Raw genomic sequence first — 19,948 nt, forward strand, 5'->3', positions numbered from 1 at the left:
ACCAGGCTCAGGGGAGTTGCAATGCTTTCCAATCACTTAATGGGTGTGATCACGATTTCCCTAGCCCCGTCTCAGCCGTTTGCTAAACAAGAGGCCTGACTTGTGTTGAGACAAAAGCTCTGACAACTTGATGGAACCCAAACTGGGCCCTCTGGGGATTAACTTTCAGTCACATAAGCTCAGGACTGTGCGTGTGCTTGTCGGGAGACTGGTGGACCAAGAAGCCAGACAGCCCGAAACAGACCTGCAACAGGAGGTAGACACCGAGGAATCAGCCCCAAGCGGCAGACTCCGGAGACGGCCAGACCCACAGACACGACTTAATCCCACTCTCAGAACGGGGAGGAGGGTGGCGGTGGACAGAAAGAGCGTCCGAGAACCCGGCACCTTTCCACGCTCCCTTCTTCCCGGACCCACAACACAGTCTCCCACCCCCACTCGGAACCACGGCGGAGCGCGCCAGGCCCCCCTCAGTCTGCCCATCCCCTTTCGTCACGTCCGGGGGCGGGCCGGGGCGCCGGGGGCGGTCCCGGGTGGAGTCGGGGGGCTGGGCGGGGCGGGACGGGGCGGGGCGGGGGTGGGGTTGCGGGGGTGCTTCGGGTGACAACGGTCAATAATGAAGGTGGCTGCGGCGCGGCGGCAGGCTCAGCTGCGCCGGGCGGGGGCGGCGCCGGGGCCGCGCCTGTAGGACTCAGGGCCGACGCCGCGGGATGGGGACGCGGCGCGGGGAGTGAGGCAGTGGCGGCGGCGGCGGTAAGCGGAACTTCGGCCCGAGGGGCTCGCCCGCTCCCGCCTCTGTCTTGTCCGCCTCCACCTGCAGCCCCGCGGCCCCCGCGCCCCGCGGGACCGGGACGGCGACGACGGGGGAATGTGGCGCTGGATCCGGCAGCAGCTGGTAGGTGCTCCCGTCCCTCCACTTCCGTTCGTCCCCCCCTGCGCGGCCTCTTGGCCCGGGGTGGCGGGGAAAGGCCGGCGGCGCCGAGCCGGGAGGCCAGGGCGCGGGCGCCCGGCTAGGCCGCAGCGGGGACGGGCGCGGGGCCCAGAGCCGGAGAAGCCCCGTGCGGCCCCCGCGCTCGTCTCGCCTCCAAGCCCGAGCCCCCGAGGCTGGCGCTTCTCCGTTACTTCCTCCCCCTTGCCGCTCCGGGGCGGCTGTGACCAGAGGAGGGAGTCCCGAGCGGAGTGGCGGTGCCCTCTGAGGAAACAGGGCGAGGGAGCTGAGCGAGAGTAGGTCTTGGGGAGATGAGAGAGGCGTGCGCTTCCTGCCTCGAACAATTTGGGACGTGTTTGGGTGAAGGGGAATCGAAGAACCTGTCTTCTGCCTCCTCTCGTCACGGACTTCTGGAAGCGTGTCACGATTCACAGCTGTGTTGATTCCCGAGGAGGAGGCTGTCGTAGGTAGTCTAACCCCCTCAGCGAGAGACGTTTCTCCCCAGGACCTGGAAAGGGGAAAGACTTCCAGCTCCTGGTCTAGCTTCGGAAACGACACGTATGATAGGTATGAACAATACGTACTGTCGTTTCCTTCCTACCTCGTCCTCACCCCACCCCGAGTGAAACTTTTCGAATGTGAACCTTACTTTTTTCCCGTTCTCCTCAAGGCAGTTTGAGCGAGACAGGTTTGGAAGGAACAGTTAACTCTCCAGTATTACTGGAACATCTGGACACCACCAACAAAAGATCTTAGAAAAGGGTGATTTGAGGCCTGTAAGAAGTGCCACCTTTCCCAGAATCAATTCAAAGAGAAAAATCTTTTCTGCCTCCTGGCAGCTACAGCGCAGAAAGTACAGCACTAAGGCAGCTGTGACAATTAGGACAGAAATTGCCCCTGGCTGAAGAAGCCTAACCTTATCTGTGTGATGAGGCCGGTTACTATTTAATTTCTAAATCGCATTAACTTAATGCTTCTACAAGTTAGTGTTTTCATTTACTAATTCTAAAGGCAGTGGTACAATTTAGTGAAACAAACTATTTTTGTGGGACGAAAGCATTGATACCTCTTTTCCCCTTCTGCTCTAGAAAAGCATTTTAACGTTAAGACCAAGAAGTGTGGGGTTTCAGAGCCAGCCTTCTGTTACTTCGTTTTGCAGTGGGCATCATTCTCAAAAAAAAAGATTTATAAATAAGAACTGACTCCCACTCCCTCCTACAAATGTTGGCTCTCTATTTTTAGCATTGTAAATTCAGATATCCCAGATATATGCTTTATTAGGAAACCAAGCTAATGATGTCGTTATAATACCATCTTGTAATACTTTGGATTTGTTGCCGTAAGCTGTAGCACAGTAATTTTACTCAGGAAGTTAATTATTGCAGGTTTGATCTTATGCTTTTGATTTGCCAAAGCTTCGTGTATAGAGGGCTGATTTACCTCCTGGTGTTTTTGTGTGGTAGGAAGATCATTTTAAAGTGGTTCTTTTGAAGCTTTTTTTAAATATATTGAGACATCCTTTCGCACTGTTAGATATTTTTTAGCCAGAATAAAATCCTGGTTGTATAACCACGCTCATCTTCAAGACAGAAAATCTGGTAATGTTTTTTAAAATGGCTTCAAATGAACACAGCTGAAAGGAAGGGCGGGAAGTTGTGTGTGGTTATTTTACAAGGCAGCCGTCTTACAGGGATGGTTAACGAGTTGAACAAGTTGCTGTGCATAAAAAATGCTATCTCTGACATTTAGTTGCTCACCTCACTGGTTTTAAGTTATCAGATCCTCTACATATGTAATCATACCTGGGCCAGCGTAGGACTTTGTGTCTCTGGTTAAGTTTGTATGGTCACGTAAAGTAAACATCAAGGACACTGGATACAGAGTAAGGAAAGTATATTTTACTATCCCAGTCATAAACAGCTATTCTAGTTATTGCACCAGAAATTATTCAACCCAGGTGAAAGCTAGTTTAGATTATACTTCCATTGGCTTAATGGATTGAATCACCATGACTTTCAGCAATGGGTTTATTTTAAAATTCAGATAAATAGGACAAATTTGGGGAAATTGACAAGCAAATCCTAAGGACAGGTTGGAGTTATAAGCATATTTAATTCATTATATGAATCTCGATTTTCAACTAATGTTGTCTCAAAAAAGTTGTCCTTTTATTACGGAAACAACACCTATGCTCTAGTAATTTCTTTTTAATTAAAAAAAAGTGTGACTCCTTATGATGACAAAGTGTTTTCACTACTTGAGAAGATGGAAAAAACCAGAGGGTTGACAGGAGCTTGATCTTTTCTATTGGGAAAGTAGACTGAAAATGAAAAGATTGGAATATGCTTTTCTTTTTTGTTTTTGTTTTTTGGCACACAATGTTAAAGTTATTTTACACTAAGAAAATTCTCTTATGGTGTCTTTGTGGTACAGTTAGTATTATTCAAAGTGTACTCATTTTCAATAGCATATTTGATGTGTTAACTCATTAGAGATGACAATACCTTGATTGTAATTATGGAAATGCCATTAGCTACTCACTGTATTCTAATATTTAGACCTGTACGGTAGCCATTAGGCCCAAGTGGCCATTAAAATTAAAATTTGAACCACATGTGGCTATTAAAATTAAAATTAGAATTCATGTGTCTATTGGCTGCCATTGGCTACTATATTGGACTGTTAATATTTTTATTATCACAGAAAATTCTAGTGGACAGCACCAATTTAGGCTTTTAAATGAAAGTCTGTGTCAGTACACATTTGAATGTAATAAAGCACTTGCTGTGTGCTGGTATTAAAATATGCTGAATACTGGGGGTACAAATGTTGGTCAGGGTCACACTCTACATGAGTAGACATTGGGTACATGTTGCTGAACAAATAATAGATGAGGAAAGAAAGAGTGAATCTAGTGTTCTTTCTGTGTTTGGAAACAAAAGTGACAAAATTTAAGATTGGCTAGCCCAGAAAACAGTTAGAAAATAAGTAATTACACAAAACCAATATTACTAGGATAACTGTTTCTTAAATTGTTCCACAAATGTAAACCTTTTAGATTGTATTGGTGATGGTGGTAGGAGGTTGCTAAGATTGTCTTCTGATTAACTGAGAAAAATGAGAAGGTCTTAGTCTGAACTCACTCAACTTTCTGTTCTTTCTCACACTCACCAAACTTGCTTATATTGGTACTTAATTCTTCCCTTCTTTCCCACAATCACAAGGAAGATGCAACCCTCTTTTCCAAGATAACAATTCCACTTAAGCTCTTGATCCTTTTCTTTCATACTGCTGTCTGTACTCCATCAGTTATCGTTAGTATGTTTCTTTTCTTTCTCTTTCTCTTTTCTCTTGTGAACATGTTCAGGCCTCTCTCTGCTACTTTTTCCTATACCTGTAACTGCCAAATTATTTTTAATTTTCTGGAAAACAGATCTATTCTATAAAACTATGCTGGCTGATATATTTGAAATGTGGCTGGTTTGAGTAGAGTTATTCTTACATATAAAATACACATTGGATTTCAAAAACAGTATTAAAAAATGTGAAACCTGGCTGGGCACGATGGCTCATGCCTGTAATCTCAGCACTTTGGGAGGCCGAGACAGGCGGATCACCTGAAGTCAGGAGTTCAAGACCAGCCTGGCCAACATGGTGAAACCCCGTCTCTACTAAAAATCCAAAAATTTGCCTGGCATGGTGGTGGGCACCTGTAATCCCAGGTACTCAGGAGGCTGAAGCAGGAGAATCTCTTGAACCTGGGAGGCAAAGGTTGCAGTAAGCCAAGATCACTCCACTAGACTCCAGCCTGGGTGACAGAGGGAGATTCTGTCTCAAAAAAAAAAAAAAAAAGAACTCTCATTTTTTTATTAGTTACATGTTGAAATACTATAATTCTTTGGATATATAGGTAAAGTAAAATAAATTTTTAGAATTTTATGTGTTTCTTTTTACTTTTTTTTAAGTGGTTAGAAATTTTAAAGTTACCTACATGACTTGCATCTGTGACTCATGTTCTGTTTCTATTCGTGCTGCTATATAACATTAAAAGTGAATTTCTGTATCCTGGTAAGCATAGTGAGATCCCATCTCTAGGAAAGAAAAAAAATTAGCTGGGCATTGTGGTACTGACCTGTAGTCTCAGCTGCTTGGAAGGTTGAGGTGGGAAGATACTTGAGCCAAGGAGTTTGAGGCTGCAGTGAGCCATGATCGTGCCACTGCACTCTAGCCTGGGTGACAGAGTGAGACCCTGTCTGAAAAGAATAGTGAGCTCCTGTTGTTACAGAACGCATTACGGAAGTCTAGATATCTCACTTACTAGACTAGACTAGGATAAGAACCATATCTTACTTGTGTTTATATTCCTTACACTCAAGACAGCAGTTGGCCCATTGTAGGTAAATGTTAGTTGAATGAATGAGTGAGTATCAAATCTAATTCAGCATCAGTTTGAAAATACCTGCTTTCTTTGCCTCTTTTCCAAGGAATGAATGAAGGAATTGAAAAAGGAAGCACTGGCCTATGGTGGTATTTTTTTTGTGGTTAAGTCTTAACCTCAATAATTAATGTTTAAGAACCTAGATCTGTGAATATGTGCTGCTTTATCTCAATTTTCAGACATACATTCTTAGATACCCACTTTTGCATTTGGTTAGGAAGAGGATAGAGCATTAGAGGAATCTCAGGTATTCCCAGCAACACTGAAGTAGGGACCTTGCTCCAGATCCTCTAAAGAGCCTTATGATTACCATTATTGTCATTAAATGTTTCCTAGACCTGTGCTATTCAACATAGTATCCACATATGGCTGTCAAAATGTAGGCACTTGAAATGTGTCTACTCTGAATTGAGATGTGTGTGAATGAAATACACAATGGATCTTGAAGACTTAGTTTGGAAAAAGGATGTAAAATATCTCATTCATTTTCTAATTGATTCCATGTTGAAATTATATTGGGTTATATAAATATATATTGGGTTAAATATTAAATGTTACTTGTTTATTTTTACCTTTTTTTAAATGTGGAAACTAAGAAAATTAACATATGTGGCTTAGGTCATATTTCTGTTCGACAGCATTGTTTTAGATTATGGTAACAATATATAATGCCTGGCATAGGCAGATTCAAGAAAGTTTTTGATTCTAAGGACTTTCTGATTTTACCCAGGCTTTTTTTCTGTGAGTTTTCTGTTGGCTGCTGTGGGGTTCTAGATTTAGCCATGCTGTTGATTCTTCATTTTGTTCCTACAGTTATCTGAGTGATCATTCTAAGCAAGAGAATATTCACGATTAGCTTAGTTTTTGCTAGAAATGTGCATTTTTTTATTGTTTAATTTTAATTTTTTTATTCTTAAAAGGAAGTAAACGTGTATTTTTTTAAAATATCAAAATGAAACTCAAGATTTGAGTTTATAAACATAGTTGAAAGATTTTATTCTCAGGTATTCTTTATTTTGCTTTTCTTCCTGGAGTTTCTCTGTTATAAAATTTAGTATAAGAAAAACATTCTAGGCCAGGTGTGGTGGCTCAAACCTGTAACTTCAACACTTTGGGAGACACACCGGAGGATTGTTTTGGGCCAGGAGTTTAAGGCCAGACTGGGCAACATAGTGAGACCCTGTGTCTGCAAAAATTAAAAATTAGCTGGGCATGGTGGTGCCTGCCTTTAGTCCCAGCTACTTGGGAGACTGAGGCAGGAGTATTGCTTGAACACAGGAGTTCAAGGGGGCACTGAGCTATGATTGTGCCATTGCATTCCAGCCTGGATGACAGAGTGAGACTGTGTCTCTAAAAAATAAAAAAAGAAAGAAACAAAAACATTCTTAATTGGATATTTATATGGGAAATACTAGGAGACTTATTTTTAACAAGTTAGAAAATATATATGTAATTTTTTTTTAAATAAGGCCTCACTTTGTCTCCCAGGCTGGAGTGCAGTGGTGTGATCATAGCTCACCGCAACCCCAAACTCCTGGGCTCAAGTGATCCTCCTCCTCAGCCTCCTGAGTAGCCAGGACTTCAGGCATTTGCCGCCACACCCAGCTAATTAAAAAAAAAAAATTTGTAGAGATGGGGTCTCACTATGTTGCCCAAGCTGGTCTCAAACTCCTGGCCTCAAGCAGTCCTCCTGTCTCAGCCTCCCAAAGTGCTGAGGTTACAGGTGTGAGCCACTGTGCCCAGACAATGTTTGTATTTAATTCTTTTGCATGTGTAGTTATAATGCATTTAGTAAACATTCACCTGTATTGGGAGTGACATGCATTGAATTTCTATTACTTCTTAGCACTTGGGAATGGCTCTGAGGGAACTGTTTGACTCTTGGGTGTGCGTAGGAGAAAACTAGAACACTAAAATTTTTTTGCTGACTGGCTCACTTAAAATTGTACAGTTTTTAATTTTCTTATTTTCTTATCCTATATATGGTATTGGCAAATTCTTTTGAATTTTTTTTTTTTTTTTTTTTTTTGAGACAGTCTTGCTTTGTCGCCCAGGCTGGAGTGCAGTGGCGCAATCTTGGCTCACTGCAACCTCCACCCCCCAAGATTCAGGCGATTCTCCTGCCTCAGCCTCCTGAGTAGCTGGGATTATAGGCACATCCCACCACATCCAGCTGATTTTTTGTATTTTTAGTAGAGATGGGGTTTTGCCACGTTGGCCAGGCCAGTCTCGAACCCCGGACCTCAGGTGATCCACCCACTTTGGCCTCCCAGAGTGCTGGGATTACAGGTGTGAGCCATCCCACCAGGCCTTCCTTTGGAATTTTTAGGATGTAGTCTGTCCTCCTTAACATTAAGTTATAGCTTATGCAGATAATCATACTTGTTTCTCTTTAAAACTATTAGAGTATCCAAAATTTAGATGAAATATCAAATTAAGGATATTAATTAGTTAAGCTGTGTCTGTCTCCACATTTTAATTGGAAGTGGAGTGCCCCTCAGGAAAGGAGGAAGAATAGGATGATATGCATAGGTATCAACCATTCATTCATTCCCCTACATTTTGGAAAAGTTAGGAACAGAAACAGGTTGTATATATGTAGCTTATTCTTACTGTGTGAAGCCGGTAGAGCTGGTACAGGTTATTTTTATTCTTTCTTTAAGCATTATATTACGGAAAATTTGAATCACATACAAAAGTAGAGAAAATGGTATAATGAGCCCCTTTATGGTATAAAGTTGGGCAAATGGCATAATTTATCCTTTACCCAACTTTTATAATTATCGGCACATGACCAAACTTGTTTTATCTATTCCCCCCACCCACTATCCTCACTCCCTTTAGTTATTTTGAAGCAAATCCCAGACATTATATAATTTTACCCATAAATATTTTTGTATTTATCTCCAAAATTGCTTCTTCCTTTCTTTCCATTCTCAAATTCTTATTTTTATAAGTGTAGAAATTTTATGTCAGTTACATCAGTGATTATTAATATAAGTTCATGTAAAACTCTCCCCTTAACTTGATTTAATTCAGTTATATTGATAACAAAAGGTATATGCATAATATGTATTGCTAATAAATTTGTTAAGAATCTGTCAAATTCTAAGCAGAATATGTAGTTAAGTCAGCTGCTCTTTTTCTGTGGATACATCTGTGGGGAGAAGAAATCACAGAAATACATGAATCCAAAAATGCTTTGCTTTAAAACATAATGTTGTGCACCATAAATATACAAAATTTCTGTCAATTTTTTAAAAAAATGCATTTTAAAAGGTGTTTTACTTATAACATGAATGCATTTAAGTGTTTGGGGAGCAAATCATATCTCCCTTTTTGTTGTTGCTAAAAGTGATATATCCAGAACCATTTCTCTCTTTTCTCTGCCACCACCCTCGACTAGCTTTCTCTTACCTAAATCATTGCAAAAGCTTCCTAGTTCATCTCATTGTTTCTCCCTTTCTGTCTTTGCAGTCTGTTTTCAGTATACCTACCAGAGTGATCTTGTTGAACAGGTTAGATCATATGATTCCTCTGCCTAAGATTTTCCAATTGCTTCCTCTTTTGTTCAGAGTAAAAGCCAAAGTCTCTGCTTGGTTCAGAGTAAAAGCCAAAGTCTCTGCTTGATCTGTATCCCCACCCCTACACTTCTTCCAATTCATTTCTCATCCTCATTCACTCTTCTCTCCCTCTTTGTTCACACTAGCCTATTGCATCCCAGGCATACTTCAGTTTTAGGATGTTTGTCCTGACTGTTACTACCTCTACCTGGAATGTTCTTCCTACAGACATCTGCTGGCTCCTTTGCTCCTTTCAAGTCTTTATTCAAATATTGCCTTATTCATGAGTGAACCTTTTTCCAGCCATTCAGTATAATGTTCTGATCCTCTCCAATACTTCCCCGTTGCCTTTCCTTGCTTGATTTCTCAGAAGTTAACACTGTTTAATCTACTCCAAAACTTACTTGTCTCGTTTATCTCAGGAAAGAAGGGATTTTGTCTGCTTTGGTTTTGTTCTCCATTTAACAAAAGCTATTTTTCAACTCTGCATCCCCTTTTAGGTGACACCATTTCTTTCTCATGCCATGAATTCACTCATTTTCTGTAAGTGAATTAATTTTCTGTGATAGCGTGTTTGTTGCTAGGTTTTGGAACTACCAAAATGAAGTAATCCTGCCCCAGCCAATCTTCTGGGGGGTTCTTTTCTAATGTGTATTGGGATTGTTGCCAATTTTTTCCTGTTACAAAAAGTGTTACAATGACTATTATTGCTTGTTTATTAATTTATTTATTTTGAAGTGAAATACTAGAAGTGGAGTTGCTGGGTCATGGGTTATGTACATTATGACTGTTACTAAATATTGCCAAAGTATTTTCTAAAACAGAGTTCTCCTTTCCCTACATCTTGCTCAACACTTTGTTCTGTCAGACTTGAAAAAATGTACCAGTCTGATGGGTGTGAAACAGTGTCTCGTTTTGTTCTAATTTGCATTTTCTTGATTGCTAGTGAGATGCAGGTATCCTCAATTTCATTCATATGAATAGATTGCCCATTTTCCATTGGGTAGTTTGGCCTGTCCTTATTCTTGCTATAGCCTGGATGCTAATTTTTTGTTATATGTGTTGTAAATATCTTCTAGTCTGTCCCTTGTATTTAATTTTGTTTATGGTATCTTTTTTATACAGAAATTTTAAATTTATTTGTAGGTAAATTTATTAGGCATATGATTTCTGCTTTTTATGACATATTTGACAATTCCTTTCTTATACTAGGATCATAAAGCTGTTTTTCTAGCATAATCTTCAAATTGTTTTAAAATTTACTTTTTCAACATTTAGATCTTTAAAGATACCTGGAATCAATTTTTGTGCATGGAATAAGGTAGGGAATTTGTTTTCTCCCATATAGAAAGTTGTGTCAATGCTGTTTATTGAATGAGGCATCCTTCCTCCACAAGTCTGTGTTGTTTGCCTTCTCTATCATAAATGACACATTTACGACACATACCAGCATTCTCTTTCACATACTCTGTCATATACCAGCATTCTCTTTCATATACCTTGGTCTCATTCTAGATTCTGTATTCCGTTTCATTCATTTGTTGGTACACAAATAATGCTCTGTCTTAATTATAGTATTTTAATGATAAGTCTTGGTATTTGGCAGGCAGAACCCCCACCTTCTTTTTTTTTTTTCTTTTTAGAATTATATTGACCTTTATTCTTCCATATGCCACTTACAGTGTTTGTCTAACTCCATGGAAAATCATTCTAGATTTTGATTAGCTTTCACCGAAGTTAAGTTTCTTCATATTTTTCCCTTTGATGATTATAAGCTATGGATTGTATTTTCATTTTTATTTATTTTTCTAGTTATGCCTATAGTCATTGAGCATCTCTATACATCTACAAATAACATAGGAATTTAGATTTTTTAACTCCAGTGTTCTTTCTCATCTTCCGCATTACAATTGCATAGTAGTTTAGTTCTATTTTTTTCTCTTTTACCAGCTTTATTGAGCTACAACTCACATACCATACAATTTACCCATTTAAAGTATATGATTCAATTTTTTTCTAGTGTATTCATAGGTTAGTGTAACCATCACCACACTCTAATTTTAGAACATTTTTTCTTCCCCAAAAAAGCTACATACTCATTAACTCTCATTCCCCATGTTCCCAAACTTCAAGCCCCCAGCCTAAATCAACCACTTTCTGTTTCTAGATTTGCCTACTCTAAACATTTTATATAAATGTCGTCATAACAATATGTGGTATTTTGTAACAGTGTTCTTTCACCTAGCATAATGTTTTCAAGATTCTTCTATGTTGTAGCATGTATCACTACTTCATTTCTTTTTATTGCCAAATAATACTCAATTTTATGGATATACTGTATTTTTTTATTCATCCATCAATTCATGGACGTTTGGGTTGTTTCTGCCTTTTGGGTATTATCACCATTCATCTGTAAGTTGTTATGTAGATGTGTATTTTCATCTGGGCTTATACCTAAAGAGTAGACTTTTATTGGGTTGTATAGTAACTCTGTTTTTAACTTTGTGAGGAATTGCCAAAGTGCTTTTCAAACTATCTGGACCATTTTACATTCCCACTAGCAATGTATGAGGGTTCCAATGTCTTCATATCCTTGCCAACACTTACTTTTGTCTGTCTTTTTGATTATAGTCATCCTAGTGGGTATGAATAGTATCTTACTGTGATTTTGGTTTGTGCTTCCCTAATGACTAATGATGTCCAGTTTTTTTTATATATACCTGTTGGCCATTTGTATAGTATTTTTGGAGAAATGCCTATTCAGATATTTTGCTTTTTTTTTCTCTTTTTTTCTTTTGAGACGGAGTTTCACTCTTGTTGCCCATGCTGGAATGCAATGGTGCGATCTCGGCTCATGGCAACCTCCGCCTCCCAGATTCAAGTGATTCTCCTGCCTCAGCCTCCTGAGTAGCTGGGATTACAGGTGCGTACCACCAGGCCCAGCTAATTTTTTTTTTCTTTTTGTATTTTTAGTAGGGATGGGGTTTCTCCATGTTGGTCAGACTGGTCTTGAACTCCTAACCTCAGGTGATACGCCTGCCTCGGCCTCCCAAAGTGCTGGGATTACAGGTGTGAGCCACCGCGCCTGGCCGCTTATTTTTAATTGGGTTATTTCTTGTGTTTTTTAAAAAATTCTTGAGTTGTAAGACTTCTTTATATATTCCAGATATAAGACCTTTATGAGATATGTGATTTGCAAATATTTTCTCCCATAATGTGGGTTGTAGTCCTTCTTTTTAAACTCGTTTTTTAACATTAATTTTTAATTAATATGGTAATTTTGATTTAGCACAAGGATTTAGTGGTATCTTTTACTCATTATTGTTTCTTGCATACTACCTCTTTCTTCTGGATTTAATTTTATTCTTGCTGAAATAACTTCTTTAGTCGTTTTTAAGCAAGGGTTCATGAGTGGTAATGTTTTTATTTCATAGTCACTATGGAATGCGAATTTAGCTAGATACAGAATTCTAGATTAATAGTTACTTTAGCTCTATATATTGGAGATACTGCTTACTTTCTGACATGTATAATTGCTGGTATGAAATATGCTTTTAATCTAATTGTCATTGCTTTGTTGGTAATATTTTTCACATTATTTTTAAGATTATCTCTTTGTCCTTGATATTTTGTAATTTTACTATGATAGATCCATTATGTTTTTTCATATTATTTTTCCTGCTCTGCATTTGCATGTGCTTTCAATCTGAAGTCTATACAGTTCAGAAAAATTTTTAGCCATTTTTTCTTTAAAATATTATTTCTCATCCTTTAGTTTTCTCATTCTGGAACTCTTGCTTGACATATGTTGAAGCCTCTTAATTTGTCCTCTATGGCTCTTTTCTTCTTCTCGGCTCATTTTCTATCTGCTGTTTTCAGCGGAAATTTTGTATTTCTAGCTTCAAGTCCACCAGTTCTCTTGGTTTTTACTGAAGAGTTTATCCTCTCTTCTGAATTTTTACTTAAGTGACAATTTCTCATTTTCAGCATCTATTATTGGACCTTGTTCATTTCTGTCTGCTTTTTCTGCATATGTGCCTGACTTGTTTCATAATTTTTCATTAAAAATATTATTCCATTATTCCTTTGGAGATCTTAAACATACTTATTTTAAAGGTACCCAGCTTTTTCCAGCCTTCTTTCAAAGGTGGAAGCAAGCCTGGACCCAAGCACAATACTACTAATTGAACCTGACTCTAGAACCCTGGTGCAAAGGGAATACTGCTGATTCTTACCCGGCTATTCTTATCCTATAGGAGTTGAACTTCAGACTGCTTATTTCCACACTGAGAGTCCCAGAGGCTCAGCCCCTGATGACAGAAATGATTATCTTATGTTAAGCTTGGCTAAGTATTAATTTAAAAAAATAAAATAAAAAGACTATCTGTCTTTGCTTTTGTGAAGTAAAGGGAACAGTTCAAAATGTAGACCTTCCCAAAGCCAGTAGCCAATTAATGCCACAGCCAGTACTTGAACCTAGAGAGTTTTTCCAGGGAGTTTAGTAGTTTGGAATAGAATTAGCTATAGTGGGAAGAATGAAATAGCAGTAGCTTCCACCATTATCTCTTAAATCTGCCTGAAAGTGAGATAAGAGTACAGAATGCATTAGGGGAAGGAATGTCTAGCAGTGGTATTCTGGAGATGGTGGTGACAAGTTAGTAGAGGAAAAAGAAAAAGAATAATCAAGAGTTTCTGTAGTCCAGCCATGGCCATTCTCAATGTGAAATATATTTTATTAGTTAGGCCTGGCTTATATCTTAATGTATGTCTCCTCTTACAAATGTTGTATAGTGTAAATGGCAATGTGTACATTGATTTTAAATAGCGTGGCAAATTATTTTTTAGAGTTTTTGAAAGTTTTTAATTCCTTGGGAGCTCAAAAATTATTTTGATGTTTGAGAAATTTGTGACCTTGAAATAGAAATTAGAAATGCAGCAAAGAGATAAAGTGGTTGCCCATTTTTAATAATAGCTTTTATCATATCCATAAGGAAATTATGCCATACTTTTAAATCTATTAAGATTATATTTTATAATATTCTGTAGGAAAATAAGTGAGTCATGTATAATTTAATGCTATTTTAGTCAAAACTGTACTCATTCTACATGATATTTTACTTTTTGTGCTTATTAAAAGGGCTTTTAAAAAAAATGAATTCTATTCAGGGGAGGGGCGTGGTTTTCTCATTTTGGTATTTCCATAGTTCCAAGCATATTACCTTGCTCATGGTATTTATAAATTGAATTATAAGATGAAATACTAAGTGGCTTGATACTTCAGAATGATCAAACATTTTAACTTAAATTTGGTACAGAGCCTAGCAGAGTAGCAAACACATTTTTCTTTATAAGTGTTACACATTGGTATTGTAAGATTTTGCTTTGAAGAGTCTTCTGAAATGAGTGTAATGGGCAGGTAAAGCTTGAGCACAATATAGTAAGTTCAAATCTTAATCATGTTACCTCGAAAATTGTTTCTTCACTGTATCACCTCCTGAACTACAAGAGGAATGTAGATATTCTTGCTTATCTTAGCCCTACACTGTGCTCTTTAATGTACAGTAAGTTCAGAAACAGTGAGAATGAGCCTGATTGTTTACTGTGGAGAGACTGTAAAGTAGTTCTGTACTCTTGTGTTTTCCTATTGAACTTCCAAAGTGTTGTAAAGGAATTGGTTTCTAACTTGGATATGTAGGAGACCCTCATACTTTGTGGATCCAAATCTTTATGCAAAGTTAAAAGGAATTGATGCAGTGCTAACCTGCCCATGTTGATCAACATTTTTTTTCCAGCATGTATTTGTAGTATTTTTTTAAAAAGAGGGAAAAGCTGAAGTATCTTAGGAATTTAATATGAGAAAGGGAAAGTCAAAATTTCTAAAGAATACTTTTAACAGTTTTTTTTAGTTGGTAGTCTCCCAGGCCATGGGTTTCGTAATGATGATGTTTCATGTAGATTGAGATAAAGCTCTCAGTGGTCTATGGCAAAAAGAGAAAAATGAGGTCAGTGTAATCTGTTTGTTTGCATAAATTTATAGATGTGCTTGTTTTTGAGTAATTTTTTTAACATTTTAAATATAAACTTTATTTTAGAATGGTTTTTGGTTAACAAAAAAGTTGCAAATATAGTAGAGAGGATTCCTGTACCCTCTTCTCCCACCCAGTTTCTCTTACTGTTAACATCTTATATTACTATGCTGTGTTTGTTATACCAATATTGATGTGTTATTTTACTCCATACTTTATTTGAATTTTATTAGTTTTTTTCCTAATTTCCCTTTTCTGGTTTAGTTTCTCAGACTTTTTAAAGTCTTAGATTGTTTCCTTTGCTTTCTTTTTTCTTAATATTTTTGGTTGGAAAAATAAAAAGTTGGCAACCCTATGCCAGTTTCCTAATTAAAAAAGTTTTACCGATCTGTAAAATCCAGAACTGTTCCCTCCTATAGGAGATTAAAAAAATAGAAATCCAAAACTCTGAGAACCAGTGCCTTTGGTTGTTAGAAGTCAGTGTGATAACCATTAACAATTAAAAGACTCTCTAAGTTTCCTAATTACGTTTTATTTATATTCTGTTTTATCTATTTTAATTATTTTATTTTATTTTATTGAGATGGAGTTTTGCTCTGTCGCCCAGGCGGGAGTGCAATGGTGCCATCTCTGCTTACTGCAACCTCTGCCTCCTGGGTTCAAGTGATTCTCCTGCCTCAGCCTCCCAAGTAACTGGGACTACAGGCACGCCACCACACCTGGCTAATTTTTGTATTTTTAGTAGAGACAGGGTTATGCCATGTTGGCCAGGCCATTCTTGAACTCCTGGCCTCAAGTGATCTGCCTGCCTCGGCTTCCCAAAGTGCTGGGATTATAGGTGTGAGCCACCACGCCCTGCCCACTCTGTACACTAATAGGCAATTCTGTACACATCCTTTGCTTGAACTGTCACCATTTTGCTTGCTGGGTTCCAGTATCAAGTCCAGCCCTCTTTTCTAAGCTCTAAACAAGTATATCCAGTTGCTTACCAGATTGTTAGATATCCATGCTAGTTGTCTCACATTTGAAACAGAAAACAATTCTGATTTGATCTTAAGTATTTGAGATGAAATAGCTTAAGGCATAAATAACTAAGATTTCATCAATTCCATATGGGCAGGGACTAAGTCATGTGTTTCTTTCATCATCATTAGTCCTTAGCACACTACAAAGCACATAGTAAGTATTCAGTAAGTATTCTTTGATTGGTTTCTAAAGTACATTTAAAAAAAATTGAATACAGGAAGATATTAGAAGGCAAGAATTGCAGATCAGCAGTAGAATTTTCATAGTTATTATACAGGGTAAATGAGCTGCTTTTTGAAATAACTGAAAATAAGCTAAAATTCTTTTGTTTTCTAAAAATACATTTTCAGCCAGTCACGGTGGCTCATGCACTTTGGGAAGCTGAGGCAGGCAGATCACTTGAGATCAGGAGTTCAAGACCAGCCTGGCCAACATGGTGAAACCCCGTCTCTATTAAAAATATAAAAGATAGCTGGGCATCGTGGTGGGTGCCTGTAATCCCAGCTACTCAGGAGGCTGAGACAGGAGAATTGCTTGAACCCAGGAGGCGGAGGTTGCAGTGAGCCGAGATGGCGCCACTACACTCCAGCCTGAGCGATGGAACAAGACTCCACCTCAAAATAAATAAATAAATAAATAAATTTTTCAGAATTATGTTAGTGTGATCCAGTGATGCTAAATAATCATTTCTCTACTTAAAGTTTAATTTTCATGGCATTAGTTTAGGATTTACTGAGTCTTTTTTTTACTTTTTTCCCTGTGTAGGCATGCTTTACTTTCTTTTGAAGCATGTTTCCCAGGTTCTTGATAACACATTTCTGACATATAAAATTAATTAGACAATTGTGTATCTTCCTCTCACCCTACTTTTTTCTACCTTTGTTTCTATTCTTATCTAAATAAATAGGATTCCCCTAGCATCTTTATTCTTTGACCTCAGTATGTTTTTTGTGCTGTTACTGTTGAGAATATTTTTACCTATACTTTAATCCTATTTTTAAATCTGTAGTTGGAAATATTTGTTGTACAGTAGTTTCCTGGTGTGAATACTGTCTGTACTGCTCATGTGAGATAAGCAGCACCTTCTAACTTAAGAGATAGTGAATACTTGTGGTGTAACTTACATTTTAGCATCCAAGTACATAGTTGATTCTCAACACTGTCAGACATATTTCCCCTGTTCCTATCAAATATTTTATAAATATTTCTTCCTTTTTTAATCCTGAAATAAAATTTAAATAACTTGCTTATACAAGTAATTTTTTTTAATCCACATTACCAACCTAATTGTCATATGAAGGAAAAATAAATGAATACATTTATATTAAATAAAATCTATTTCAGTATGTAAACAATCATGACTACACTAGACATAATGAATAATCAGATGCTGAAGTCATTGTGAATGCTGTGGCTCTAAAATATACTGCTAAAAATATATTGTTATGGTGACTCATAACATTTTCACTGGTGATGTGATTTTCTGAAACAGTAAACACTACTTCATAAAAGTTCTGTCAAAAAGTATAATCTTTCTTCAATTTACCTGGTAATTGCATTCCTGGGAAATTCATAAATCCATATAAAATTGTTTTGTTTATGTTTAAATAGAAGGTTTGGATTATTTCAAAGGGATTTTTGCAAACATGGCATCTGGAAATTGTGATGCTCGTAGGACAGTTCTTCATTGGCAAGACTCTGCAATCCATTGTAGAATGTCTTAATACTTTTGCCTCATCCACCCAGTAACTAAATACCACTAGCACCCCCCAGTCATTGTGAAAATCAATACCAACCTTATTTCTGAAAAGTTCCCTAGAAGTCCACCTTCCTTCCTTTGGCTCATACCCCAAAAAGGAGTTTTGACTTTGAGGCATACACCTTTTAACTATAATAGAACTAGTACATACAGTTTGATATATGAGAATAGGGAAACACACTTAAGCAACCAATCAGAAAATGATAGGTGGATTGAAGAGCTTGTAGAACACTAAGTATATATGATTATTTGGGAACATTACTTCAGTGATATTATTATTTTGGTTGGTTTGTCCAATTTAAATTCTTTATATTACATTGTAAGTATCTGATAACAGGAACAGCATATACTTTCATTATATGTAAGAGCATTATGTATTTTGAGAAACATTAAAAATGTTTATAATTATGAGAAGATGAAAAGTAGGACAACTAGATTGTGGTGAGACTGGTACAAGGTAGTTGGTTTTTGTTGTTGCTGCTGCTATTTATTTAGTAATGGTTTCTTGGTCTAGGCATTACTGAAAACAGGTTTCCAGCATGTAAAATTAATAGCAAAATTACATATCTTCCATTCACCTTTTTTCTACTTTTTTAAACTTTTTTTTGTGTTAATTCTTGTCTAAATAACCAAATAGGATTCACTCAGGACATCTTTTTTTTACTTCAATGTATTTTTTAATGTTGTTTAGAATTTTGTGGTGTACGTTTGTGACTGGTATGTTTTTTAAATAGTAAACTTTGAAGATATTGTGAAAAAGATATGTTTATTCATTGACTGCGTCTCCAGCCTCTTTGCAGAGCTGTAGCCAGCTATTGCTGATATACCAAGGAGGATTTAGAAAGCCATTTTCATGGCCATTTTTGTTTGTGATTATTGGGGGAGAAGGAAGAAGCTCAGAAGTGTTTTAGATATGAGTGAAAATGTATTTTTACCCATTTATCTCCAATCTGGATACTGCAGCTATAAAATTTACTAGTTTCACTCCTTATCCAGACAATGGTTAACTGGATAGGCAAATTAAAGAACTCAAATTTAGTGTTCTTGGTTATAGAAACCTTAGATTCTCCCTTACTGAAACCTGTGATCTTTACATTTGATCTAAACTAAAACAACCTTACACATTTATTTTTATCATAAATACCCCCTATGTTTCCATGCATGGAAACTACCAGTCCAGCATATAAGGGATATTTACTATCATGGTTGAATTATGGCCAAATAGGACTTGCCTGATGCAGAAAATCCATAGTGAAGTCCCAAATGGATGAAGTTGATTTTTAAAAATTATGTGAAATATACATAATATAAAATTTACCATTTTAACCATTTTTAAGTATACAGTTCTGTGGCATTCAGTGTATTCACATTGTTATATAATCATTACCACCATCCATCTCTTGAACTTTTTTATCTTCCCAACCTGAAACTCTGTACTCATAAACTTGCTATTCTCTTCCTTACTCAACCCATGACAACCACTTTCTGCTTCTGTCTTATGAATTTAACTACTCTTATTCCTTATATAAGAGGAATCATATGATATTTGTCATTTTGTGACTGGCTTACTTCACTTAGCATAATGTCCTTCAGGTTGATCCATATTGCAGCATGTGCCAACATTTTCTTCCTTTTGAATGCTGTATAATATTTCATTGCCTGTATAATACCGCATTTTGTTTATTCGTTCATCAGTAGATGAATGCTTGAGTTGCTTCCACCTTTTGACTTTTGTGAATAATGCTGCTACGGACATGGGTGTAGAAATATTCTTTGAGCTCCTTCTTTCACTTCTCTGAAGTATATACCCAGAAGTAGAATTGCTGGATCTTATGTTAATTCTGTTTTTAATTTTTTGAGAAACTGCCATACCATTTTCCACGGTAGCTTCACCATTTTAGATTCCCCCCAGCAATGCACAAGGGTCCCAGTTTCTCCATATTTTTGCCAATAGTTTTTTTCTGTTTTGTGGGGTTTTTTGGTTTTTTTGTTTTGATTTGTCTTTGTAATTACTATCTTAATGGATGTGAAGTGTTATATCCTTGTGGTTTTGATTTGTATTCCCCTAATGGAAGTTGATTTCTTTGACATTCAGGAATGGATCCCCACCAACTGTAAAACTGTAATAAATAGCTTTGAGAAGAATAAGACATTTCTAGGAACACCAGAATAAAAAGTTTCCTGCTAGCCCTTCTTATACTAGTAATG

The 19,948-nt window shown here is 37.5% G+C and overlaps 1 protein-coding gene across 8 annotated transcripts in view; it reads left to right on the forward strand.

Annotated features, from left to right (window-relative positions):
* Nucleotides 1-612: 612 nt before the first annotated feature.
* Nucleotides 613-19,948, forward strand: part of ATP11B (ATPase phospholipid transporting 11B (putative)) — a 137,390-nt gene continuing 118,054 nt past the window's right edge. For 7 of the 8 annotated variants that reach the window (XR_013413672.1, XM_015131514.3, XM_015131513.3 and 4 more), the window contains exon 1: nt 613-895. Coding sequence is in view for 6 of the 8 variants with exons in the window: in XM_015131514.3 (XP_014987000.3) it covers nt 869-895 (27 nt within the window). In the remaining 2 variants the exon portion in view is untranslated. Of the gene's footprint in view, nt 896-942; nt 1,496-19,948 lie in introns of those variants that run through there. The other variant, XM_028843881.2, reaches the window with a different exon arrangement.

This window comes from Macaca mulatta, chromosome 2 (assembly GCF_049350105.2).
Source record: "Macaca mulatta isolate MMU2019108-1 chromosome 2, T2T-MMU8v2.0, whole genome shotgun sequence".
Taxonomy (NCBI): Eukaryota; Metazoa; Chordata; class Mammalia; order Primates; family Cercopithecidae; genus Macaca; species Macaca mulatta.